General features: G+C 40.1%; 1 protein-coding gene across 14 annotated transcripts in view; it reads right to left on the bottom strand.

Moving 5' to 3' along the window:
- MYO5A (myosin VA) overlaps positions 1–27,657 on the bottom strand; it is a 184,418-nt gene that overhangs the window by 107,686 nt on the left and 49,075 nt on the right. For 11 of the 14 annotated variants that reach the window (XM_036441618.2, XM_036441582.2, XM_036441592.2 and 8 more), the window contains exons 2-4: positions 17,350–17,460; positions 13,467–13,638; positions 10,326–10,470 (exon numbers count right to left, since the gene is read on the bottom strand). In XM_036441618.2, the coding sequence (XP_036297511.1) occupies positions 10,326–10,470; positions 13,467–13,638; positions 17,350–17,460 (428 nt within the window). Of the gene's footprint in view, positions 1–10,325; positions 10,471–13,466; positions 13,639–17,349; positions 17,461–27,657 lie in introns of those variants that run through there. The other 3 variants (XM_036441684.2, XM_036441695.2, XM_045582442.1) reach the window with 3 other exon arrangements.

Below are 27,657 nucleotides of genomic sequence, written 5' to 3'. Positions count from 1 at the left end.
AGATTTGTACAAATACACATATACATTCTGATGTCAATCACGTGCCAGACACATTTTTTCCATGATTCATAATCCTATATTCATATAAACAACAATTTTTGAATGTTTTAAGGAACTTTATTATTTTTTATATAAAAGGTAATATCTGTATTACTTCAAAGAGCAATTCTGAAGAACATTAAGATCTCATCAGCATAGAAACAGAGTAACTCTAAAAGGCAGAATCAGAAAATACAAATAACACAACCCTAGCACCAGTTAAAAAATTAATGTTGCCGAAACCGGTTTGGCTGAGTGGATAAAGCGTTGGCCTGAGGACTGAAGAGTTCCAGGTTTGATTCTTGTTAAGGGCATGTACCTTGGTTGCAGGCACATCTCCAGTAGGGGATGTGCAAGAGGCAGCTGATCGATGTTTCTTTCTCATAGATGTTTCTGACTCTCTATCCCCCTCTCTTCCTCTCGGTAAAAAAAAATCAATAATATATATATATATATATATATATATTACAAAATTAATGCTGCCATAGCCTATTTGGCTTGGTGGATAAGAGCATTGGCCTGTGGACTGAAGGGTCCCAGGTTCAATTCGGTCAAGGGTTTCGGGCTCAATCCCCAGTGAGGGGCATGCAGGAGGCAGCCAATCAATGATTCTCTCTCATCATTGATGTATCTCTCTCTTCCTCTTCCTTCCTCTCTGAAATCAAAATTTTTTTTTAATTAATACTAACAGTTTTTAAATGTTTATAAGGGATTCCTTCCTTCCTTCCCTCCCTCCTTCCTTCCTTCCTTTTTAATCCTCACCCAAGGATATTTCTCCATCAATTTTTTAAAGAGAGTGGAAGGGAGAAAGTGCAGGAGGGAGGCAGGGAGAGGAGAGGAGGAAAGGAGAGAGAGATCAATGTGAGACACATTGACTAGTTGCCTCCCACATGCTCTATCCTTGACGGTGACCAGGGAAGTAACCCACACTCCAGGTTTGTGCCCTTGACCGAGAATTGAACCCTCTACCCTTTGGTCTGCAGGCTAACACTCTAACCACTGAATACCACCAGTGAGGGCTATTTCTTACTTTATTATTCCTGACTTTTTGGCACAGAGAATTCTTTTTTTCCTAAGCCCCATAGACCATTCCAATATATAAATAAATAAGCACCACTCTTTCATTATATAAACTTCTCTGAATCCAGATTCCAGTCCTACGCTATCATTTACCAGCTTCATGGTGTTGAGCAATTATATAATCTCTCTGGGTTACAGTTTTCTCATCTTTAAGATTATATAGCATCTAAAGACCTCTTAAAAGCTAAAGTGCTGTGATCTTAAAGTCAAACTTTGTGGTTGATTTTTTAGATGTTGGGTTGGCCACAGCCTGCACTCTGCCAGGGTAAACTCTTGGAACCAGAACAGGGCAGGCCTACAGATACTCAGAGTCTTGAATGGCCATAAATGAGATGGGCAACATTTCTTCTCTGGAGAACCCCTGAATTAAAGATGGGGTTACAAAGAGAACAATAAAGGGCTACAAAGAGAATAATGTAAGATGATCCACTGACTTGCTTTTAAATTAAGAACAGGAATCAGAAATCTTTATAAATAAGTACAATACAGTCTTTAAAATGTTTTTTTTAGCTCTATGAAGAAAAGTCATAGAAAGAAATGTCAAAAAAGTAGGACAAGAATGAAGAGCCCAGAAGAGACACTGAAGGGAGAAGGGTAATACCTATTAAAGACATACAAAGGGAAAAACAAGGGTATGATAAAGATAGGGAGAAAACAGACAAAAACATCAGAGATAAAATTTTTATTTTCCATTTGAGCTGTGACCTTCAGATTGTTATATTCATGTAAAAAAATGTATAATTCTACAAAATTTTGATTAGCTGTTCAATCACTATTCATAATACTTTGGGTGCTTTTGTCCATATAGAACCTTCTTTCTTTTGGGATATAGCAGGTATCACACTTCAAGGGCCTAATAAAAATAAAAATAAAATTAAGGAAGAAAGATTCTCCACTCCTCATCAAGGACAGATCAATCTGGAGCATCCTAAGGATTTATAATTTCAGATGTGGCCAGACCTCTCAAGGGCCCCTCCAGTGATTCTAATTGGCTTGAGTACTGGTATCTTGGAGTAGAGATGAGCTCTTCTGACCTGTTTCAATCAATGGTGGCATAGAGGCTCTTATGTGAACTAAAAGCCCCACCTAAAAATATTGCTTTATTCTTTCATTCAACAACAGGTAATGAGCTGCCACAAATGCTGAACACTTTATGAAGATAAAAGATTTTAGGGTCGTAGCTTATTGCAGGAGAGTGGAAAGTACAAGGTTAAAATAGAGTGGATAATTGCTAGAAAAGAAGTCTATCCAGGATACTAGGAAGAAGGGCACAGAATTTCCGGAATATGTAAGAAGGGGAAATCAGGAAATGTTTTCTAGAGGCGGTGATGCCTAAATTGATTCTTATATAGTTATTAGTATAAACCAGATTGTGTGAGAAAAAGAACTGAGAATTAAACTATGTGGAGGCACTCAAGACCCCAGGAAAAAATTATTAATGAATACAATATCCACTCTAAGAGAGGTTTTGTGCTTTAGTTTATTTTCCTTCTACGGTCCTCAGTATCTATATCTGTTTAGTATCTATATCCCTTTGGTCTCCAGCCTTTCCTTATATTTATTAAATTTTCGTTTAGTATCAAGTGTATTATTTTATAGATTTTTCCTTCTAAACTTTACCCTTTAAAAATATAAACTCTCTAGTTTATCATGAGCACACTGAATACTATTCATATCTCCCAATACCAGCAACTTGTCCTCTGTAAAAGTAATGAACATACTTTCAATTCACATCCAGGTCATTAATGAGGAAACGAAGCAATGCAACCACAGACCTGACTCATGCAGAACACAATTTCATATATCCACCCATGGTGATATTTACTTTCTGATAATCACCCACTGAGTGTTGCCACCTACCCTGATAAAGTGTACAAGTACCTGGGTCTAATTTTTAGCTTATAAGTGAACATGCTCCATGAAACAAAACCTAGTTTTACTATATCTATATATCTATATCTATATATTTTTTAATTTTTTTTTTTAAACAGAGATGAAGGGAAAGGGATAGAGAGTTAGAAAAATCAATTAGAGAGAAACATCGATCAGCTGACTCCTGCACACTCCCTACAGGGATGGGCCTGCAACCAAGGTACATGCCCTTGACCGGAATCAAACCTGGGACCCTTCAGTCCACAGGCCGATGCTCTATCCACTGAGACAAACTGGTTAGGGCCCTATTTTTACTTAAAACACACACACACACACACACACACACACACACACACACACACAAGTTTACATTAATTTTTTAGAGAGAAAGAGAAAGAGAGGAAGGTAGAGAGATAGAAACATCAAGAGAGAGACATCGATAGGTTGCCTCCTGTGTTCCCCACTGGGGATCAAGCCTGCAACCTGGGCATGTGCCCAGACTGGGAATTAAATCAGGGACCTCTTGGTTCATGAGTTGATGCTCAACCACTGAGCCACACTGACTGGGGTAGTTTTACTTTTTTGTGGGTAATCAATTCAATGATTTCTCCCTTCATTTGATCCCTCATTAAAAAAAACAAAAACATGTATCTCAGTTAGGAGGGTTTCTGTATTCCACTTGGATGAGGCGGCGGAGACACTTCCGATCCTCATAGCCAATTGGCTTGGAGATCAACACTTCCCAGTGATACCAACAAGCAAGGCTTAACAACAAGACTGCACGCACAGCCCACAAAGGGCTTCGCCAAGACTGTCCACCTCAGGTAACTGGGAGGCTGACCCACTGAACCATATAGGACACCTTAGCACACAAAGCCACTACCAACGCAGAGAAGCTGTAAAAATGCCGAGACAAGGAAACAGATCACAAACAAAAGAAATGGAGGACAAGAAGCGAATGGATATAGAGTTCAAAACTATGGTTATAGGGTTTTTCAAGAATTTCCTAGAAAATGCTGATAAAATAAACAAGATCTATGAAGATATGAAAAGGGATCAACTAGAAATAAAGAATACATTGTCTGAAATAAAAAATATTATACAGAGTCTTAAAAACAGAATGGAAGATAGCAAAAATCAAGACAGAGATTTAGAACACAAAGAGCCAGAGGACACTCCTCCACAGAAGCAAGAAGATAAGAGAATCCAGAAAGTTGAAGATAGTGTAAGAAACCTCTGGTACAATTTCAAACGAACCAACATCAGAATTATGGGGGTCCCAGAAGAAGAGAGAGAGCAAGATACCAAAAGAATACTGGAAGAAACAGTGACAGAAAACTTCCCCCACCTGGTGAAAGAATTAGACTTAGAAGTCCAGGAAGCACACAGAACCCCAAACAAAAGGAATCCAAAAAGGACCACACCAAGACACATCATAATTAAAATTCCAAGAGCAAAAGACAAAGAGAGAATATTAAAAGCAGCAAGAGCAAAGCAGGTAGTTACCTATAAAGGAACACCCATACGATTGTCAGCTGATTTCTCAACAGAAACCATGCAGGCCAGACGGGAATGGCAAGAAATATTCAAGGTGATGAATAGTAAGAACCTACAGCCAAAGATAATCTATCCAGCAGAGCTCATCACTCAGAATGGAAGGTCAGATAAAGAGCTTCACTAATAAAAAAAAGCTAAAGGAGTTCATCACCATCAAACCAGAATTATATGAATTGCTGAAGGGGGTTCTTTTGGAAGAGGAAGAAGATAAAGATAAAAATTATGATCAAGCCGAAACCGGTTTGGCTCAGTGGTAGAGTGTTGGTCTGCGGACTGAAAGGTCCCAAGTTCAATTCCAGTCAAGGGCATGTACGTTGGTTGTGGGCACATCCCCAGTGGGGGGTGTGCAAGAGGCAGCTGGTCCGTGTTTCTCTCTCATCAACGTTTCTAGATCTCTATCTCTATCCCTTCCTCTCTGTAAAAGGATCAATAAAATATATATATTTTTAAATTATGATCAACAAATACGTATATAACTATCAACAAGTGAAACTAAAAGCCAAGGGAATTAAAAAACCCGATGAACAATATTAACTGGTGAATACGTATAATAGAATCAGAGGTATGGAAGGGGAGTGTGGACTGACGATTCTCGGGGAAAAGGGATTGAATGGGGGGGAGGAGGGAGGCGGGAAGAGCCTGAACAAAAACTGTGCGCCTATGGATGAGGACAATGGGGGGTGGGAAAATGTCAGAGGGTGGGGTGGGAACCTCGTGGAGGGGAGCAATTTGGGGGGGGGGGGGGCATTTGTAATAATCTGAACAATAAAGATTTATTTTAAAAAGAAGAAGAAGAAAAGGAAACATGTAATATATTGCTTTCTTTCAAAGCTGTGTTTTTACTGTGGTGACTTAAAGATGCAGCTTCACTCTAGTCCCTATCTCCCTTATAAGAGAAATGCTAAGTTTCCCTACATTATGACTTGTCAGAATCAAGCTTCTTTGCTGTCTGTCTCTGATTTCTGCTTTTAAAATCAATCCCAAGAAGAAAAGATTTAAACTTTAAAAGATTTATAATAGACAATGAATCCGCAATGACAATATTAAGATTACTTTTAAAGTGTAAATATTTACTATAAAAGAGTGTGCTGGCACTGGTGAAAACTATACTTTAGAGAGGCAAGGACACTAATCAGAAAGTGAAAATAAGCATTCCCTAGAGATACATGCTGAGGTCTTGTAATTCCTTGTCAGAAGCCTGTCATATGGCTGTCAGGTCCTCTCACATAATCTGACTTTTTGTTCCATCACTACAGAGCCTCTGATATTAATATAAAGATGCCATAAAATAGCTAATTATATTTGTTTATAACATTTACAGTCTCTTACACTTACTTTATTTTATTCCTACTGAATCCTATGGGGTAGAGAGTACTCAGCAAGTTCCAAATATATATAATAAAGAATTCTGAAGAGGCATCACTTTCTGGGAGCTGAGGTGGTCTAAAAGTAAAATTTGGGTGGAATCATGAAGAACAAACAGAAATCAGGCAGATAAGGAACATGAAAAAGGCTATTATAGACTGAATAAAAGGTGTAGAAATAGAGATTCTGTTAGAGCAGGACCACTTAGCTGAAAATAAGAAAATTAAATGCCAAGACTTCAGAGTTTTGGAGCTGGATACAAATCTCAATCCCCAGAAACTATTACTATGATAACCCAAACAAGTTACTTTCCTCATCTGTCATGAAGATTAGATAGAGGTAATACGCTGACACCATGCTTGGCATCTAGGAGGTATCTAAACAGGGCAGCCATTAATTAATGCAAGTTAATCCACTTTTACATACCATACAAAAAACTCTCCTTATCAGGTCGCATGCATTCCTTCAAGTCTATTTGCATAAGTAGGGTACTTGGTACCACATGGCAGCTGATCATAGATGTCAGAAGTATACAAGTTTTCAACCTTTTTTGTAAGTATGAACTTTTTTTTTAAGTTTAGAAAAAAGAAAAGGTAGCTTTACAATGAGGCTTTCCCTGAATTGATAACATAAACCTCTGACCCACTCAGCATTCCCTACCTCCTTTTCTGACTTTATTTTTTTCACAGTACCACTTATTAATATATGACAACATGTGCATATTATTTACTTTTTTCAATTCTATTATTTTTTACTAGAGTTCCGGGGCACAAAAATTTGTGCACTGGGAGGAGGGGGTCCCTCAGCCTGGCCTGCACCCTCTCACAATCTGGGACCCCTCAGGTAGGGTCCCTAGGCCTGGCCTGAGATCAGGGCCTATCAGGGCTTTCCTTCCCTGGGCTGCAGGCAGCTGGTCCCACCCTGGTACTGCCAATGCTTGCCATCTATGCAGTGCTGCCCCCCTCCTCTGCCACTGGTGGCCTCTCTCTGCAGGCGACAGGCTGGGGTGCAATGGCTTGGCTGGCTTGGGCCTCCCTCTCTCTTTGCTGGGGAGCGGGGCCATCCCTGCAAGAGGCCATCTGCCTATCTGATCACCCTAACCACTCTGCCTGCCTGCCTGCTTGCCCCTAATCACTTGCTTGGGGGTGGGGCCAGCCCAGCAAGGGGCCATTTGGCGACCTAATCTCCCCTAACTACTTGCCTGCCTACTTGATCACCCCTAACTGCTGGCCTGCCTACCTGATCACCCCAAACCACTGGTCTGCCTACCTGATCACCCCTAACCCCTCTGCCTGCCTGACTGCCCCTTATCGCTTGCATGGGGGCGGGGCCAGCACTGACTTCTGGTTGGTCAGCCTCCAGTCGTTACGACCCAGGGTTTTTATATATTAGGATTATTAATTTTAGAGAGAGAAGGGAAAGGGAGAGAGAGAAACATCTATGTGAGAGAGAAACATCAGTGGGCTGCCTCCGGCACACACCCTGACCAGGGATCAAACCTGCAACCTGGGTATGTGCCCTGACCAGGAATCAAACCTGTGACTCAAAGATGCATAGGATGATGCTTCAACAAACAGCCACACAGACAGGGCAGCCTCTTATTTTTTGGTTTTTGTTGGTTTTTGTTGTTGTTGATCCGTACCTGAAGATATTTTTCCATTGATTTTTAGAGAGAATGGAAGGGGGAGAAAAAGATTGATATGAGAGAGACACGTAGATTGGTTGTCTTTGCACATGCCCGACCAGGGCTGGAGATCGAGCCTGCAACTGAGGTACATGCCTTTGACTGGAATCGAACCCAGGACATTTTAGTCCCCAGACCAATGCTCTTTCCATTGAGCCAAACAGGCTAAAGCTGCATCTTATTTATTTGTATTGTTTATCATACCTCACTTCATGTGGGTATAAATGTTTGTCTATTTTGTCTAATTTGTTCACTGCTGTGTCCCCCAAGCCCCGAAGAGTGCTTGGATGGTGCTCAGTAAGGGTCTATGGAACACTGATCAGTGATTTTTCTCTCATCACTGAGAACTGTGCCTTCCTGAAGACGCCAAGGGACCTCGAGGAGCACCAGTAATGCGAAACACCAGAATTCACATCTAGTAAAGACGGCACATCTTCATTTAGTAAGGAAAAAAATGATCCTGCAACATAAATTCCCGACTATAAGTCTAAGCAGACATGGTCTATTTAATTCTTTGGCACATTTTATGGGTGTAGATTTATTCATATAAAAGGTAAACTTAATATCATAATTGACTAAAGCATATTGTAAAATTGTGTAAAAAACAAAACAAAGTAAAGAGAAAACCAGTCAACAAACCTACAGTTAACAAATCACATTGAGTGGCTGAGCCACAGGGGAATAATGAGGGGATGAATGTAAATAAATCTAAGGGTAAAAAGCAAAAGAATATTCCTATAAATCTAATACTATTTGTATATCACAGGTAGCAAAGATGGTAAGAGCCAACCTTTCATATTTAAGGAAGAGCATTTTCAAAGAAGTAATACAGTTCTCTATGAGCAGCAAAAACAATTTGAGATACTTTTAGGCTCTAGCACTCCATGCACTTACCTCTCTGCCTACAAGGTTGTACTTGCAGAGTACGAACTCTACTGCAATGATCCAATACTGTACAAATCAAACACTGCTGGGCTTTTCTAACTTTATGGGGAAATTATACTAATAGATGGAATTTCCTCAAATTTAAGCTTAAAAAACAGTTTCTTAAACTTTTATTTATTTTTTATGTAAATATATTTTTATTTATTTCAGAGCAGAAGGAAGAGGGAGAGAGAGAGAGATAGAAACATCAATGATGAGAGAAAATCACTGATCAGCTGCCTCCTGCATAACCCACACTGGGGATGGAGCCCGCAACCTGGACATATGCCCTGATGGGAAACTGAACCGTGACCTCTGCGTTCATAAATCAATGCTCAACTATCAAGTCACGCTGACTGGGCTTTCTTAAATTTTTGACACTCATTACTATTTATAGTAGAATCTGGTACAATATAGCAATGTTATATAGTATAAAACTATGTTCAGTCATTTTATATTTAATATGTTAATATTTCATAGTGTCAGACTAATGGATTTTGAAAACTAGTCTTCCTAGTTATGTGGCCTTGGGAAAATTATATAACTTCTCAGTAAAATGAAAATTATTAGTAATACCACCTCAGAAGGTTCTAAAAGGATAAAATTAGTTCATAAATAGAAAGCAAATAAACAGTGTACTACACAAAGATAGTACTTAATAACTGCTTGCTGCTATTATTATTACTAATATTATAAAAAGTATTAGTAATACTTTACTAATAAAAGGGTATTATGATGTCTATGGACTGTCACTGAACAATTCTAAAATTCTGTCACACACAGATCCAATTATGTATAAATAAACAACTCTGGCTGGAAAGGAAAAAACAAAACCTCTGCAGTATTAGTTTTCTCTCCGCTTCACAAATTATTTGAGGGTTTCCCATATCATATTTATAACATGCCAATTTTTACCTGTGGGCTGGAAAAATGAGATAAGTATAAACTATTCTTCTACGCATCAATAGTTTTGCATTACACAACATTATATTATTAACAGCATAATCTAGTCTTAAAAGTAGCTTTTTTTCCTCTGATCTTCCATTCTTAAAAATGTTTGTGTTCCCTGGTTAATTCCAAAGACATTTTTCTGATGCTATTCAGGATCACTAATGTCGTAGTACATAATGCTAACATTAAAATTCACAATTTCCTTGGTAGTTAATTTTCTTAGGTGCAAGTAGATTTCTTCCAGTTTTTAGTTCTTGCCTGCCACTAAGCTGAATGACATGGGGCAAGCCACTTAGTTGTACCAATCCTTGATCCACTCATCTGTAAAATGTAAATCTGTTCTTGCATAGTCACAGGATCACAATGAGATTCCAAAGGTGGATGGTTTATTTTTTGTTTTGTTTTGGTTTTTTGGTTTTTTTTTTGTTTTTTAATATATTTTATTGATTTTGTACAAAGAGGAAGGGAGAGAGACAGAGTTAGAAACATCGATGACAGAGTCATCAATCAGCTGCCTCTTGCACACCCCCTACTGGGGATGTGCCCACAACCAAGGTACATGCCCTTGAGCGGAATCGAACCCGGGACCCGTCAGTCCCCAAGCAGACGCTCTATCCATTGAGCCAAACCTGTCTCGGCCCAAAGGTGGTTTTTAAAAATCATATCCCTTTTACAAATGTAGGTTATTTTAAAAAATAATGCAGACCATCTAAGACAAGCTAGTCAAGGTTATTTATTTAATAATAATTTATAAGCTGCCATTCATTGTATTTTAAAATATCTGTGACTCAGCAATGAAGAAGTTATCACATCTAATAAGAGTCATTAAATAATAAATAGAGCTTCCACCAACCTGGCCATTTGCTTGTACGCTTCTTCAGCTACTGCAAAGATATGTGGATCCATATCACCCATGTTCTGACCACTGTATGCATTTATAATATCTTCTCCATAAATAGGCAGCTGTTCATAAGGATTTATAGCTACTAGGACTATACCTGGAGAAAGGGAGAAAAAGCAAAAGAAGAAATCATTGATATCCTAATGATCATACTAAACTTGGTTAACTAAGAATCACAGCTAACACAAATTTCCATTTCAGTTTATATTGAACAAATTGGTAAGAATTAAAATACGACACAGCTTTTTTCCAAACCCATTTTACCTACTCCTAAATATAGTACTAATTAAACAATGAACTAGGTTATTTAAAAAAATGACAATTGGGACAATGTTAAAACAACTTTAAGTATTTTTATAATGTTTAAACCAAAAATTCCACTTCAAATGAAATAATCAGAGATTCATGCAAGACTGTTTTTCTTTAAATAAAGATGTTTATCAAAATGTTATTCATAACACTAAAAAGTGAAAACAAAATATATAATAGAGTGATTAAATAATTTTGTTACAGCCATATAACCCACTATCATGCTACAATCAATCATATATATATATTTTTAATATATATTTTATTGATTTTTTACAGAGGAAGGGAGAGAGATAGAGCTAGAAATGTCAATGAAAGAGAAATATCAACCAGCTGCCTCTTGCACATCCCCTGCCGGGGATGTGCCCGCAACCAAGGTACATGCCCTTGACCGGAATCGAACCCGGGACCTTTCAGTCCACAGACCGACGCTCTACCACTGAGCCAAACCGGTTTCGGCCAAACAATCATATTTTTAAAGAATATTAAAAGTCATAGGAAAACATGATGCACTATGTAGAGACTGACTCCCATTTTATAACTATTTATACTCTCACATATACACACATAAACCAAAGAATATTGTTATTTTTAATGATGAGTTATATGTAATGCTTTTCTATTTTTATACCTTTTTTGTATTTCCTTAACTTTTACTGTAAGTGTATATTAAGTCATTCATTCAACAAATATTTTTTCAGCTCCATTTATGTTTCAAGTCTAAGTTCTAGACTTATAGCAGTAAACAAAAACAAAACAACAAAAAAATCTTTACCCTCGTTGACCTTATATTCTAGAGGGAAATTCAAACAATTCACAAGATAAATAAGAAAAAATGCATATTATAAGTTAGATAGTAGTAGTAAGGAAAAGGAAAAAAATTAAACAGAAAAGGAAGATAGATACTAAAGAGGGTACAAGGAGTTTATGACTTAGATGGGAGGGTAGGGCAGGGAAGGCTTCACCAAGAAGGTAACACATGTGCAAAAAAAATTAAAGTAAAAGAAAAAAAAATTCAATTAATACACAAGGAAGAAAGGGAGTTAATATCAAGAATATAAAAGATATAAATTATTTTTAAAAGAAAAGGTACCTGTTCCTGTCCCAAACAGAACAGTAATGAAGAAATGGTCACCACTGTTTGGGTATCGCAAGCAAATAGAAGGAAACTAATAGAAAACTCAGATCTGAGTCTCAGAGGAGAATGGTTAGTAAAAGAAAGATAGGAAGTCAAGAAAAAAGAGGCAGGGATGAGAGAGAAAACAAAGGTTAAGAAGAAAATAGAACCCCAGCTGGTTTGACTCAGAGGATAGAGCATCGGCACATGGAGAGAAGAGTCCCAGGTTCAATTACAGTCAAGGGCATATACCTCCGTTCCAGGTCCCAACCCTGGCCCTGGTCAGGGCATGTGTAGGAGAAAACCAATTGATGTGTCTCTCTCACATCAATGTTTCTCTCTGTGTGTCTCTCCCTGTCCTTTCCACTTTTTCTTTAAAAAAAAAAAAAAAATCAATGGAAAAACATCCTTGGGCAAGGATTAACAAAACAAAATTTTAAAAAAATAGAGAAAGAGAGAAAAAAGAAGGAAAGAGGGAAAGAAACAAAAATTTACATACATGAACATGCTTAATTTCTAAGAGACATAAAAAGAATTCTAAGCTGGGTCCTTGGCAGCCAATACTATAAGGAGCAAGAGGAGAAACCAAGCACCTAAGCTGCCGCCTTGTGCAACAATTTCAAAACAACTAAAAGACAGAAGGGACATCATCCAAAACCACAGGAAAGCTGGCTGAGTAGAAAAATCTACAACTAGAAAGAAGGAGAGAGGCTCACGGATCAGGGGAGCCACAGAGCACTGAGGCAGGGAGACGCTGCCGGCTCCCCCGCATCTCCCAGTCTCTGGGTGCCTTTCTCTACAGTTCAGACTCCACCCATATGAATCTGGGTCCACGGGGTTTCGGACAGGGTTGGGGTTAAGTGCCGTCAGAACTGGGGTCCAGTGCAGTGGGGGACTTCCTTTCCCTTCCCGCCAGCCAAGCACTCTGCCACCCTTCCTCTCTGCACGCAAGTGTCTCCCTACCTCAGTGAATCTAAAAATCATGTTAATTAAAAATCTGAGGGACAGAATAAACTGGTGAATATAATAGAATCAGGGGCAAAGAAAGGGAGTGGATTGATAATTATCAGGGGAAAAGGGGTGTAGGGTGCAGGAAGAGACTGGATTAAAATAGTACACCTACAGATGAAGACAATGGGGAGTGGAGGTAAGGGCAAAGGGAGGGGTGGGAACTGGGTGGAAGGGAGCTATGGGGGATGGGGGGAAGAAGAAACAATTGTAATAATCTGAGCAATAAAGATTTATTAAATTTAAAAATAAAGTAAAAAAAAAAAAAAAAAAGGGAGCAAGAGCCTAGGCAAGCACTACAAATCAAGTCAGTCCTGCATTTCTAAGTAATTGAGAAAGACACTAAACTTCCTGAACCAGCCCTAAAGATAAGTCTTTGGACATTTACTCTTCGTGTTTTTAAAAGAGATGAAAATAACTGGCAAATTGGCATTAAATTTGGCATCTAAATTCTGGGGGGTGGGAGGATCCAAAAGAAGGACCCAGTTCTTTTTATTTTTGACAAAAATTAAAGTACAGCTAGCTATGAGCATTGGTAAATCTTTTTGATAACTCTGAAGTGTAACTGTCTCTAAGAGAAAATCCAATCACAGTCTTCCCCATCGCCATATTTCCATGACCAAGGCCATTAGAGGAAAGAGGACGAAAGGTACACTCACCACAATATGTATAAATAAGCTTAGAGTCAATAAAGCGGACTCTGAGATTGTGGAGCACAGCAGGCTCATGAAGATAGCTGAGGGCTGTGAGGTCATTTTCACCCACAAGAATGTCAGGGTTTCTTAAGTGAGGCAGTTCCTTGGTCTTTGGATCCAGACGATATTCCAAATCCTGAAAATGCACAAGACACAACATCTGGATAAATCATGACAGTAAATGTGAAATAGGCCCGTTGCATTTTGCTTATTTCCTATTCCTATTTGCTTCTCAGCTATTAAATTCATTATTTTCTTAGCACCTTCCAAAATAAGAAACTAATGCAAATGGCAAAAAATAAAAAATTTAAAAAATAAGGAGAATCTTCTTTATTCACTAGATGTATACATATGTATTAACAATTTTTGCTTATATAGTTTGAGCCTAGACATTTTTACCCCGTTACTGGAGCATAAGTTTTCAATCTTTATTCAAGGTGTGTGGTGTGTTTTTTCTTATCTTCATCTATGATGTAAAAGGCAGTATAAAACAGTGGTTAAGAGTTTGGCTCTAGAGTGAGATCAACCTGGGTTCAAATTCTAAAACTAATACTTAATTCTTTTGTGGTCTTGGGTGTGTTGTCTAACCTTAATCCTTCATTTGTAAAAAGGGCACAATAGAAACTGCTTACAGGGGTGTGGTAAAAATTAAATGAGGCAATGCCTAGTACGTGGTAAATGCTTCAAAACACTGAACCCCAAGGGGTCAAAGAATACCTTGAAATCAGCTTTATCATATATGTATTGTACTTTTTTGAAAGATAATCCATAGCTTTCATTTGATTTTTAAAGAGGTGCTTGGCCTAAAAGTTAAGACGTACTTACTCACTTAAAACTAAGAGAATATGAATTTATGGCAAAGCCAAGCATGGAAACTGTAACTCAACTAGGTATTAAAGGCAAATAACATGACAAGTGAATCAGGGGGGAAATGCAATTTAATTGTAGGGAAGGACAAGCTGGTTTTGTTCAAAAGTCACTTAATACTGATGAGATATACAGATATATTCCAATCTGTTTAAAATGATGCTAACTGGAGAGGAAATTTTATAACCTGCCATTCTACCTCTCTGCCAATTATTGGCGTACTAGAGCCTGATGCACAAAATTCGTATAAGAGAAGGCTTTTCTCCCCCCAGGCTGTGGGGCACTGGCTTCCCTTTGACACCTGGGACCCAGGCTTCCCTCTGGCCTTTGGCAGGCACCCGGGAGCCAGGCTTCCCTTGCAGCCTCGGCTTCATCTGGAAGGTCTTCCGGTCTAATTAGCATCTTATGCTTTTATTATTATAGATAATGTCCTTCCCCAAAAGTGACTGGCCCTTGCATTGGCCCCTACAATACATAAAAGCCACTTCCAGCAGTGTGATCTCAGGCAGAACTACTTAATGTCTCTGATCATTGGCTTCCTTATCTGGAAAATAGTCTTAACACCAACTACTGACCCACAGAATTGCTGTAAGAATTAACATAAGAAAATATAGCCCAAAGTGCCTAATGTGTACCTAACACACAATAGGTGGTCAATAAATGCTGAATAGTTAATTCCTTAGTTTGGCATTCAAGGTTCTCCTAATTTCTCCTAATTCTTCCCTACCATCTCCCCAACTAAACTCTTTACCTCTGTGTTGCTCTCTGAAATTTATCCTGCATGCTGCCACCAATGAGTCCTTCCTAAAACACAACTGGCACCCTTCCTCTGTTTAAAAATATTATAGTCACTCATCGTAGCATATTAGTTGAAGCCCAAGAGTTTTAGGAAGAACACCAGGCCTTCTATGATCTTGCTGGTCTTGTACTCTCACTTTACATCCCTCTCCCTTGCTGGTCCTGTACTCTCATTTACATCCCAACAACATGGAACTTGGGTAGCTCCCCAAACACACAATGCTATGCATGACTCCCTGCCTTTGCCTGGCTTTTCTGGATCCCTAAAATGCACTCCCCTTGTCTACTGATTCTTCAGAGAATGCCTCCCTGACCCCTTACCTTCCCCAGCCCTCTGATTATTCCCACTCTGTTCTACTGTTGTTTCCTGGCTTTAAATCCTAGCTTCATACCTTAATATCTATATAACCCTGAGCAAGTCTTAAACTCTCGGAGCCTCAGTCTCTTCCTCCATAAAGTGGTAATAATAATAGCCTCATCTCATAGGCTTGTTGTGAGGATTGAATGAGTTACAGCAAATAAAGCACTTACTAAGTGCTCGATACATGTTAACTGTCAGGAGAGTATTATTCATTTGGTAGTTAATCATAAACTACCTTTTCACATCTTAGTGGTGTTGAACTATTCTATATAGTTTTATTTTACTTAACTTTTCATATATTTATACAGTTTCCTTGTTTAAAGGAAATTAATGTCACAAAGGTTTTTAAGAAAAAAGTGTGAATGCAGTGAAAAGATTAAAAGGAGTACCACTAAAACAAATCCACTCATCCAGCACATGCAGACAGGGAAATATAGAGACATAATTGGTTTTAAATATTTCTAGTCATGAACAAAGTGTTTATACTAACTTATCAGTAAAATTTTTCAAATAATTGGTTCCAGCAAATACCAAATGGCTCCTTAGATGATATGAAATGTTAGTTAATATCAAAACATTTTTTTCTATCTTTTAATCCTTATATGAGGACATGCTTAGAGAGAGGAATGGCAAGGAGAGAGAAACATCAATGTGAGAGAAGCATTGATCAGTAGCCTTCTGTATGCTTCCTGACAGGGGATCAAACCCACAACCTGACTGGGAATTGAACCAGTGACCTTTAGGTGCATGGGACGAAATTCAACCAGCTGAGCCATGTCAGCCGGGCAATATGAAAGCATTTTAATGCTAGCCTAAACAAAATACAAATAAACAAATGTATATTTTTAAGAATTATATCCTATATAATAAATATGTAATATGCAAATTGACCCTCACGCCCTCACACAAGATGGTGGCCCCATGTGGTCAAAGATGGTCACCACAAGATGGCCGGCAGAGGAGGGTAGTAGTGGGCAATCAGACAAAGAGGGGAGGGCAGTTAAGGGAGACCAGGCCAACAGGGGAGGATAGTTTGGGGTGATCAGGCTGGCAGGGGAGGGCAGTTGGTGGGGGGAAGGGAAGACTAGGCCTGCAGGGAAGGATAGTTGGGGGGACCAGGCCAGCAGGAAAGGGCAGTCAGGGGCAACCAGGCCTGCAGGGAAGGCACTTGGAGACAACCAGGCCTGTAGGGGAAGGCAGTTGTGGGGGAGCAGGCCTGCAGGGAAGGGCAGTTAGGGGTGACCGAGCCAGCAGGGGAAGGCAGTTGGGGGTGACAGGGCCAGTAGGGGAGGGCAGTTGGGGGCAATCGGGCCAGCAGGGAAGCAGTAGGTGTCAATCAGGCTGTCAGGGAGTGGTAAGGGAGTTATCAGGCTAGCAGGCAGGCAAGCAATTGGGAGCCAGCAGTCCCGGATTGTGAGAGGGATGTCTGATTGCTGGTTTAGGCCGATCCTCAGGATGAACAAATAGATTTATATTTCAGGCCCTGAGGATCGGGCATAAACCACAGTTAGACATTCCCCAAGGGGTTACAGATTGGACAGGGTGCAAGCTGGGCTGAGGGACACCCCTCATCCCAGTTCATGAATTTCATGCAGCGGGCCTCTAGTGTGAATATAAATCTAGTAAGAATTCATAGACAAAAATAATAAATTTTTAAAGTATCTGCTATTTTCACTAATCCATTGGGATAGAAATTTGAGTTTTCCATTTTGCTATTTGTAATCAATTTAATAAATAAAAATATTAAATTAGTTCAAAATTTAAAACTTTTTAATTCCCTTCACTTTTTGCCAACGACAACAAATAAAACCAAATTCTTACCTTTCCTTCCTCAAGGTGAAGCAGGAGGACTTTGTCTCCTGGCTTGTAATCTTTGAGCAGCTCTGCTGACTTCCAAACTTCCTCAGGATCAGGTATCCACACTCTGGCAAACTGGAAAACAAAAAGAAAAAAATTGAAACTAGCAATTAATACTATATAACACATGTGTCAAACACAAGGCCCGCGGGCCAAATCCGTCCCGCCAGGCCTTGCAATGTGGCCCGCACCGCGCTGTCATCACTGCACTCCGCTGCGTTTCCATCACAATGACAGTTTATGACTGTTCAGTAAACATTCGGCCCGCGATTTAGGCTGGATTTTAGATTTTGGCCCCTTCTCTGATTGAGTTCGACACCCCTACTATATAATAAAGAACTAATATACTAATTAGACCGAACAGCAGAAGGAATGTTGGGGCGACCTTCTGGATGAAGGCAGGGCTGCGAGGGCCAGCCGAGACAGCCGGGGCTTCAAGCCCTGAGCCTCTTGCACAAATTTCGTGCATTAGGCCTCTAGTTATGTTATAATGATATATAAAACATATCATGGATTTATTTATAATTGAATAATTTATGAAAAAATAATTATTGGTCAATATAAAATTTAATTTTTAAATTAGTAGATGAAAAGTATTTTAGACACATAGTACTGTCATACCCACATAATATAAAAACTATGCTCTGTATTGTAGTAATAATTTCACAATATATGAGAGTTAAATCACTATGCCATACATAAAATTATACAGGGCTATATGTCAACTGTATCTCAATAAACTTTCAGCTACAATGAAAGAATGACTTTGCTTTATATAGTAAACTAGAGGATGTACTGGAAGGGGGGGTCCCTCAGACCAGCCTTCCCCCTCTCACAGTCTAGGAGCCCTCAGGGGCAGGAGGTGGCCTGGCAATCAGGGGACGGTAGCATCCCCATCACACCTCTGCTGCTGCCACCACCGGCAACATAAACCTTGGCTGGCCCTGGTTACCTGAGCCTTGGGCAGCCCTGGGCAGCCCTGGGCAGCTGGGCAGCCACAATCTGAGGCTTGCCTGCACCTCGCGCCGGCCCTAGGCGGCTGGGCAATAGACATCTGAGGCTTTCCTGCACCTTGGGCTGGCCCTAGGTGGCTGGGCAGCCAACATCCGAGGCTTGCCTGTGCCTCAAGCTGGCTCTAGGCGGCTGGGAGGCTGAGGGTGGGTCCAGCCATACCTTGTGCCTGCTGTCTCTGTCCTTCTTCTCCCCCCTCCCCCACCCTCTTATCTCCCCCCTTACCCCAGCCCACAACTGGGCTGAAAGGACTATGGGACTCCAGCAGGGCTGAGAAGATTGGGAGCTGCCTTCTTGTGGCTATGGGCACTTTCATATTTTGTGATGGTGTGACAGTCAATTTGCATATTTCCTCTTTATTAGAAAGGATGCTACCTGAAAATATATTTTAGGTTAAAATGTACATATAAATCTATTTGTTCACTAAATGTGCACTTTCAAAATATAATTTTGAATCACTAGTATGATGGCTATGCCAATTTCAGCAACACAACTACCTTTTACAACAGGATTATAATTTGAATTTTTTTTTTAATTTTACTGCATTTCTTTCTTTTTTTTTTTTAAATCAATCTTTATTGTTCATATTATTTCAAAAGTTCATTTTTTCCCCCCTCCACCAGGTTCCCACCCCACCCTCTGCCCTTTCCCCACCCCTCATTGTTCTCATCCATAGGTGTACAGTTTATGTTCTATAATTTGAATTTTTATTGTGGTTTTCATTCTGTGTTCTGCAAAGCCTTAGTGAGTTCTCAGTTGCTCCTCAAGGTCATTCGAGTGAAGAGGGGAGGAAGCCTGGGGCTTGGAACCATAGCTGTTTTACATCTGGGTATCAGGAATTTTGCTAATGCAAAAGAAACTAGAAAGCAATATTTTACCTTCGTTATTTTGTAAAGATGAGCAAAAATGGTAAAAATGTATCTTTGGTCAGCAATAAGCTTGGCTTTCATAGCCTCAATTTCATGAAAGAAGTAGGGTCAAGGGTTCCTGAAGCAGCAGATCTTTAGCCTCAATTAGACACTCTGGACTTAGGCCAATTTTGGACTTTAGATTAATGTTGAAGAAAAAGAACAAACTGTATATTTATATGAAAAAATCCTCCAAATACCATACTGAAAAAATGTTTCATGATTTCTTGGTTTCCTCAGGAAGGAGTCTCTCTTTAAGACATATTTACTCTAAATGGAGTCAAGACAGTCTCTTCAATAAATGGTGTTGGGAAAATTGGACAGATACATGCAAAAAAATGAGGAGAAAAACCAAGATGGCAGATAAGTGGATTAGAAAACTGTGGTACATCTACATAAGGGAATACTACACTGCAGTAAAAAAAGAAGCAGTTCTTACCATTTGCAACAACATGGATGGAGATGGAGAGCATTATGCTAAGTGAAATAAGCCAGGCAGAGAAAGATACACAATACATGATCTCATTTATTTGCGGAATATAATGAACAACATAAATGAGTGAACAAAAATAGATACTGAGACAGAGAAACATCAATCAGAACGTCAAACCTCAAGGAAGGTAGGGGACAGTGGGAGTAAGAGGGAGAGATCAACCAAAGGACTTATTTGCATGCATATAACCAAGCTTAATCAATGGACACAGACAACAGGGGGTGGGGGCATGAATGGGAGGTGGGAGTAATGGGGGAATAAGGACATATATTAATACCTTAATCAATAAAGAAATTAATTTCTAACTCTCTATCTCTCTCCTTTCCTCTCTGTACAAAATCAATAAAATATATTTTAAAAAATAAATAAAAAATAAAGAAATTAAAAAACAACAACAACAAAAAAAATATAGATACTCTAAACCCTGATGCCCATTTTTCAGAAATAAATGAAAACACGACCACCAGCCTTTCTCTATTTTCTTGAGCGCTCTCATTGCTTGTTTACTTATTATTTCTCTTCATTCATTAGAACATAAGCTCCATATTTGTATTATTCAACATAATATTGAGTACCTGTGAACCTGGTACAAGGCTGGGCAGTTAGTATTTATTGAAAGAATATCAGAATAAAGGTATCTTCTTAGATTGAATAACACAGTATGATAAAATAAATGCACCTATTACTTTTTTGTTCTCTTATCACAAACTCACACAAACTTTTTACCTGAACAATTTGGAGAGGAAAGAGAATTAAACTAGGTTATGGATTTAAATCCCAAAACTATCTTTTTAAATCTTTATTTCAGGCACCTGTAAAATGGGGGAGATAGGAGTACTCATCCGATTTATGTCAAGAGCTTACATATAACCCTAGCCTGTTTGGCTCAGTAGATAGAGCTTTGGCCTGTGGATTGAAAGGTCCTGGATTTGATTTTGGTCAATGATACATCCCCAGGTTTCAAGCTTGATCCCCAATAGAAGGCAGCCAATCAATGATTCTCTCTCATTATTGATGTTTATATCTCTTCTTTCCTCTCCCTTCCTCTGTGAAATCAATAAAAAATATTTTTAAAAGAGCTTATACACATAGAAACCTTGTGAAAAACATAAATGAAAATACTGTATAAGTACAATTATTAATGTTTTTCCCCATAAAAAAATGATTGCTAATGTTCTATGTCAAATGTTACTGAAATTAGTTTTATAACTTTTCCCCTAGCTACACAGCCCATAAACTGAGTACTAACTATGCACATTACTAAAATCTTACTCATTCAATAAACATTTCTGTGTACCAACTGGTCCCAATCTGAAGCTCATTTTAGAAAGTCAGTATTTACATAACTTCCTCTGGAATGATTTACTGGTTCTAGAAAAGATATGTAATACATGAGATAGAGAGAGAGTCATAAAATTACCTACTACCCTGACTGATGAAAGCATAAAAAAGCAAAATGGGTCCAAGTGAGTTTGTAGAAGGCTGACAGACCAGCTCTAAACATGAGAATTTCAACTAAATCTAGAAAGAAAAGACTTTGTGTTTTTTGTCAAGAGCAAGCTGCAGCTTGGATTTTCACAAGTATTTTGGAAACAGTAATGGGTAAGTACTTCTCCAAAGGCTAGATTTCCAAAAGCTAGGTGTTAACAGAAAGTAGAGGAAGGCTAAGAAAGACCCCTGCACACTCCAAAGGTCAGATATTTAAACACTCCCTGACAACAACTTACCCTTTACCTTAACCCTATTTCTTGGGAAAGTATCCAAGAAAAAATAGGTCAGAAATCAGTCTGTTATTACCACTGTCTTTTTATGGTTCTTTTCCACCTTTAATGGTGACTACAGAAACAACTATACCAGAACTGGGTCAATTTGAGCGGTATAAATACACAGTTGCTGAAACTCAGAGGAAATGCAACCTGACCATACCCCTTCCTATTGCCTCTGTCACTAACAACCCTATTTTCCATTTTCCCCCCAAGCCCCCATGAAAATACACATGGCAGCCCTGAGAATAAGATTACACTTGTCCAGCTACATTCAGTGCTAAGACTGCAGGAAGAAAGACAAAAAGTCACATGAAAAATCTAGAAATGGGATATGGCAGCCAAGAAACAGGCAGGAATCAGAAATAGGGGTGGACACACATATTGGGAATTCTGCTCAGGGGCTTCCTGTGAAACAGAAGCAGTTAGCAAAAGAGAGCCCCAAACTGGACACAGCTCCCAGCAAGACAAGAGAGGGTCCTCCTCACTCCCTTTTCTATTCATACTATTCTAGTTTTGTCCCTCATTATTTTGTAAGTCCCTCAAATATCTATCTCACTCATGATACCTCAGACCGTATTTGGGTTATTTATGGATTTTTCTGCCTCTCACATAGAACTATATCTATATCTTTAAGCAATCTTTGAATCCCCTCTAAAGTTGGCCAACTTCCTTGCCTACTGCTGGTGGGCAGCACATTTTTGTTGATGTTATTTAAGACCGAAGTAGGTCAGGGGAAGGAAAAAAGATGGGAGAACTTGCCCTGACTGGTGTGGCTCAGTTGGAAAACGCCCCATACATGGAGAGGTGGTGATTTCGATTCCTGGTCAGAGAACGTACATAGGTTGCGGGTTCAATTCCCAGTCAGGAATTATATCAGGCAACAGATCTCTCCCTCTCTCTCTCTCTCTTTCTCTCTCTCTCTCTCTCAGGCAAAGGATGTCATCGAGGAGTACTTCAAATGCAAGAACTTAACAAATAAACTTGGCTTTTGTTTAAAAAAAAAATACCCCTTCCTATTGCCTCTGTCACTAACAACCTTGGAGAACTTGGATGAAAGGTAGCAAAGGCAAACTTCACAGGCCTAACTCCGGAAAATTCTTATGAAGCCACAAAGATGGGGAAGAGCCAGAGACTTAAAGAAAAGGGATTCCTGAAATAGTAGGCAAAGAAAGAGTAAACATCTGATGTAGGAACTAGTAAGAGAAGAATTTGGGATCTGAGGCACTGTCACAAAAACAAAAACAAAACAAAACAAAACATACACAAAAAAAACTGTAGATGAGAAAAAAGATTTAAGCAGATAGTGTGAAAATGTAAACACATACCGTATTTTTCGGACCAAAAGACGCACCAGTTTTTAGAGAAGGGAAATGAAGAAAAAAAGATTCTGAAACAAATAGTGTCCTAAAATATTTTATGTGCATTAAAACCCAACATCACAGTCATAAACACATGTAATCAACCCTGTAAAGTAAACAGCAGCATTTAGAACCATTTTAGAGCCGGGCAAGCACACAGAGACCACACAGAGCCCGGCAAGTAAAAAAAACTTTTTTTTAAAGTATATGTGTAGGCTATATTTGGACCATAAGATGCAGGGACTTTTTCCCCCCACTTCTGGGGGGAAAAAAGTGCGTCTTATGGTCCGAAAAATACGGTACTAAAGAAGATTTAAATAATTCAAAGAAACACCTGATTAGAAAGACTGGACAAAATGGAAATGAGCTTAATTTTATAACAGTCAACTCAGAGAAAACAATGCTACCACAGATTTAAGTTGCATAATAGCTTGTGAGGAAAATAAAAACCATATATTGTTCACAATACAACTTAATGAGGCCTGGCTGGCATTGAGGAGGTAATTCTCAGAATCTAATGAAATAACACTGGGAAGGCAGGTTTGGGGGTCATGCTTGCACTAGTGCTTGGCAGAAAGGGGTAATAAACAGTGTTGGCTCGGCCTAGCCTCGCCCTCATATCTTCTCAGGGGTTACACCATCCCTGGGCCCTTAAGGAAGCACCAGTCATCTTTCTTTTTGTTTCCTAGCACATGACAACACTCAAGAGATCCCCGATTAGTGCTGATGACTCACTGGAAGTTTTGCTAATTTGCATTTTGTTATTCAAGGAACTCTGAGATGTGGGCACCAAAAGCAGTTGTTTCCAATGCCTGGGACACTTTGAGAACAAGACAGCACTAAGAGAGTAAATTAAATGACAAGTTCCTGAAAATCTAACCCAACACACGTGTACATCTTTCCTAGCTAGCTCCCCTATTACACCGTAAGCAACTTGGCAACATGGAATCTGCCTTGATTCATTTTTTATATCCCATTGTGAATATCTGCAGAAAGGAATGCCTTATGTGATAATTCAAAAAATCCTGTGATAAAAACTAAGTATCCTAGGAACTGAAGCAGGAGAGAAATCCTGAATCATTAATACTCCAGCCTCTGAACCTGGACATTAACAATGATAGCCCACATGGTTACTAAGTAATTCATATAAGTAATTCATATAACCCTTCTCGCATGTTTTGATGTAAAAAATTCAGAAACTCTTAGCCTAAGGCACACAATGGGCTTTCCAGAACTTTTACACACACACACACACACACACACACACACACACACACCCCAAATATTTGTTGAAAGAAAGAATGATATAATGATTCCTACCACTTGGGTCAGAAATAGAACATTACTATTACTGAAACTCCTCAATGGAATATCTTCTTTAACGTGTCATTTTCAATCACCACTGCTGTTCTCCATGGCAAACTATGCGTTTGCTGTACCCAAAAACAGCCCTGCTGCCTCACACTGCTGTTCTTTGCTCTAGCTATTTCCTCCATCTGGAACACAAGTCCCCATCTTGGTCAGCCAGCAGACTCCTGTTTATCCTTCATACCTGTGTTAAAGTAGCACGTCCTCTAAGAAGCCTTTCCTGACTTACCATTTGGCACTCCATTCTCATTGCCCCCATACCTCATACAATCTTCCACTAGAACCTTATCCCACTAAATGATGATTTTGCACACCTTCCTCCCTCTAGAGACTGTGAGCTGCTTGAGAGAAGGGGTACATCTTATTCATCCTTGCCTTTTCAGCACTTAACACACGGCGTGCCTATAATAATTTCTTAATAAATTTTTGTAATATGTATATTCTTGGCCTTAGACATTAATTACACTCTAAGAGAGCAGACTAAATGAAGTATTGGCAAGAGGCTCTGAGAATCTTCTGAAAAGGTCTACAATTTCCAGAAACAGAGAAAAATGTAAGCAATACTAGACTATTGAGTTATGTTGTAATCTTGGTGTGACAGAAGGAAAAAGAAACAGGCATTTAAGTAATAGAGAAGTAATGAAACATCCTTCCCTCCCCCACCACAAACCCACACTGTAATCCCTTCATAATTCACATGTTTAGAGTGAAAGCTACTCCTAACTTCTAGAACAGAGTGCTCCATCCCAATCCCCAAAACTCCTCGCTCAGAAGGCAAACATGTTGTGACCACTTCCACAGCCATCTCCTGGAGCAGCAAAGGGGGAACAGATGGGAAGAAATGTAAGCCAGAGAGTTAGGTCACACTCAAATGGGGAGAAAAAGAAAAGAAGGGCTGGGGGTGAACACACGGTGCCTTCTGGGTAGGGTTGTGAAGTGAAGAGCGAAGTGAACTGTGGTCATGCTGTATCTTTTCAGCAATGAATGCTGCTGTTGAGCAAAGTGACAAACACCAACATGCCTCAGAACCTGACACCAGTGGTGAGGAATGAGAGCTAACATCTATTAAGCACTTTCTCTGTGTTAATAGAGGCCTAGTTATTGTACATACATAATTGCATTCAATCGTTATCATAACCCTATTGCTAACAGATATGGAGGCTTAGACCTTAAAAGTAGTAGAGCTGGAGTAAAAAATCTATATCTGCTCTTTCCACTCCACCACACTTCCTCCTTATTAAAAAAGTAGATTTTGCCCTAGCCGGTTTGGCTCAGTCGATGGAGCACTGGTCTGCAGACTGAAGGGTCCCAGGTTCAATTCCGGTCAAGAGCATATACTTTGGTTTCGGGCATATCCTCAGTAGCGGGTGTGCAGGAGGCAGCTGATCGATGTTTCTCTCTCATTGATGTTTCTAACTCTCTATCCCTCTCTGTAAAAAATCAATAAAATATATATATTTTTTAAAAGTAAATTAAGTTCAAGTCAGTTTCAGCAAACATTAAAATTATTTTAAATTCAAGAAGGAAACAAGAACTTTGCAAACTAACGTTTATATTTTGTCACCATCCAATAGCAAAAATTAAACAACTATTTCTCTAGAATTGCATGTGAGATGGAAGGATTATATTCAGATACTGCAGTTCTATAATAATCCTGTACAGATTATCTTTAGAACTAGGTCTCACTTTATAAGCATAGTTTTAAAATGCACATTAAGAAAAATTATTATTTCCATCTACAATTAGTTAGTGATATTTGAGGATAAATTACAAAATTCTAAACAAGTAAAATAATCAAAATTAAAATGGAATCACCAACAAAGAAAGGAATCATTTTCATCCAAGGCTTTTAGTTTGATTAGGATGAAGAGTACTACTAACTTTCCTTTACATAATTCTTGCAATAGGCTTTATAGTTGTTAGTAGAGGCCTGGTGCACGAAATTCGTGCACAAGAAGGGGTGTCCCTCAGCCCAGCCTTCCCCTCTCCAATCTGGGACTCCTCTCACAATCCAGGATTGCTGGCTCCCAACAGCTTGCCTGCCTGCCGGCCAGATTGCACCTAACTGCTTCTGCCTGCCAGTCTGATAACCCCCTAACCACTACCCTGCCAGCCTGATCAATGCCAAACTGCTCCCCTGCTGGTTTGATTTCCCCTAACTTCCCTCCCTTGCTGGCCCAGTTACCCCTAACTGTCTTCCCTTGCCAGCCTTGTTGCCCTAATGGTCCTCTCCTGCCAACCTGGTCACCCCTAACTGCCCTCCCCTGCTGGCCTGGTCAATCCCAACTGCCCTCCTCTGCAGACCTGGTCCCTCCCAAATACCCTATTCTGCAAGCCTGGTACCCCCAACTGCCCTCCCCTGCATGCCTGGTCCCCCCCCCCAACTGCCCTCCCCTGCAGGCCTGGTCCCCCCTAATCTCCCATCCTTGCCAGCCTGGTCGCCCCTAACTGCCCTCCCCTGCCAGCCTGATTGCCCCTAACCACTTCTGCCTGCCAGCCTGATCACCCCCTAACCACACCCCCTGACAGCTTGATCAACACCTGACAGCTCCCCTGCTGGCCCGATTTCCCCTAACTGTCCCCCCCCCTGCTGGCCCAGTCACCCCTAACTGCCCTCCCTTGCCAGCCTGGTTGCCCTAACTGCCCTCCCCTGCCAACCTGGTCACCCATAACTGCCCTCCCCTGCTGGCCTGGTCACCCCTAACTTACCTCCCTGGCCAGCCTGATCGCCCCTAACTGCCCTCCTCTGCTGGCCCGAATGCCTCTAATCACCCTCTCCTGCCAACCTGGTCACCATTAACTGCCCTCCCTGCTGGCCTGGTCACCCCTAATTATCCTCCCCTGCAGACCTGGTCCCTCCCAAATGCCTTCCTCTGCAGGCTTGTGCTCCCCCCCCCTCCCCCCACTGCCCTCTCCTGCAGGCCTAGTCCCCCTAACTTCCCACCCTTGCCAGCCTGGTCATCCTCAACTGCCCTCCCCTGCTGGCCCAGTCTCAACTAAGTGCTCTCCCCTGCCGGCCTGGTTGCCCATAACTGCCCTTCCCTGTAGGCCTGGTCCCCCCACAACTGCCCTCCCCTACAGGCCTGGTTCCCTCCCTTGCTGGCCTGTTTCCTCCCCACTGCCCTACCCTGTTGGCCTGATCACCCACAACTGCCCTCTTTTGCCAGCCATCTTATGGCGGCCATCTTGTGTCCACATGAGGCAGCCATCTTTGACCACATAGGGGTGGGCATGTGTCTCTCTCATATTGATGTTTCTCTCTCTACCCCTCCCTTCCACTCTAAAAATCAAAGAGAAAAAAAATACTACAAAAAAGGAAATTAAAAATGCATAGGATATAGTGTAAGAAATAATAAAACAAACATATT

The sequence above is a fragment of the Pipistrellus kuhlii genome, unplaced genomic scaffold, assembly GCF_014108245.1.
Source record: "Pipistrellus kuhlii isolate mPipKuh1 unplaced genomic scaffold, mPipKuh1.p scaffold_m20_p_1, whole genome shotgun sequence".
Lineage (NCBI taxonomy): Eukaryota > Metazoa > Chordata > Mammalia > Chiroptera > Vespertilionidae > Pipistrellus > Pipistrellus kuhlii.
Note: the sequence above shows the minus strand (reverse complement) of the source record. Positions and strands in the feature narration are given on the sequence as shown.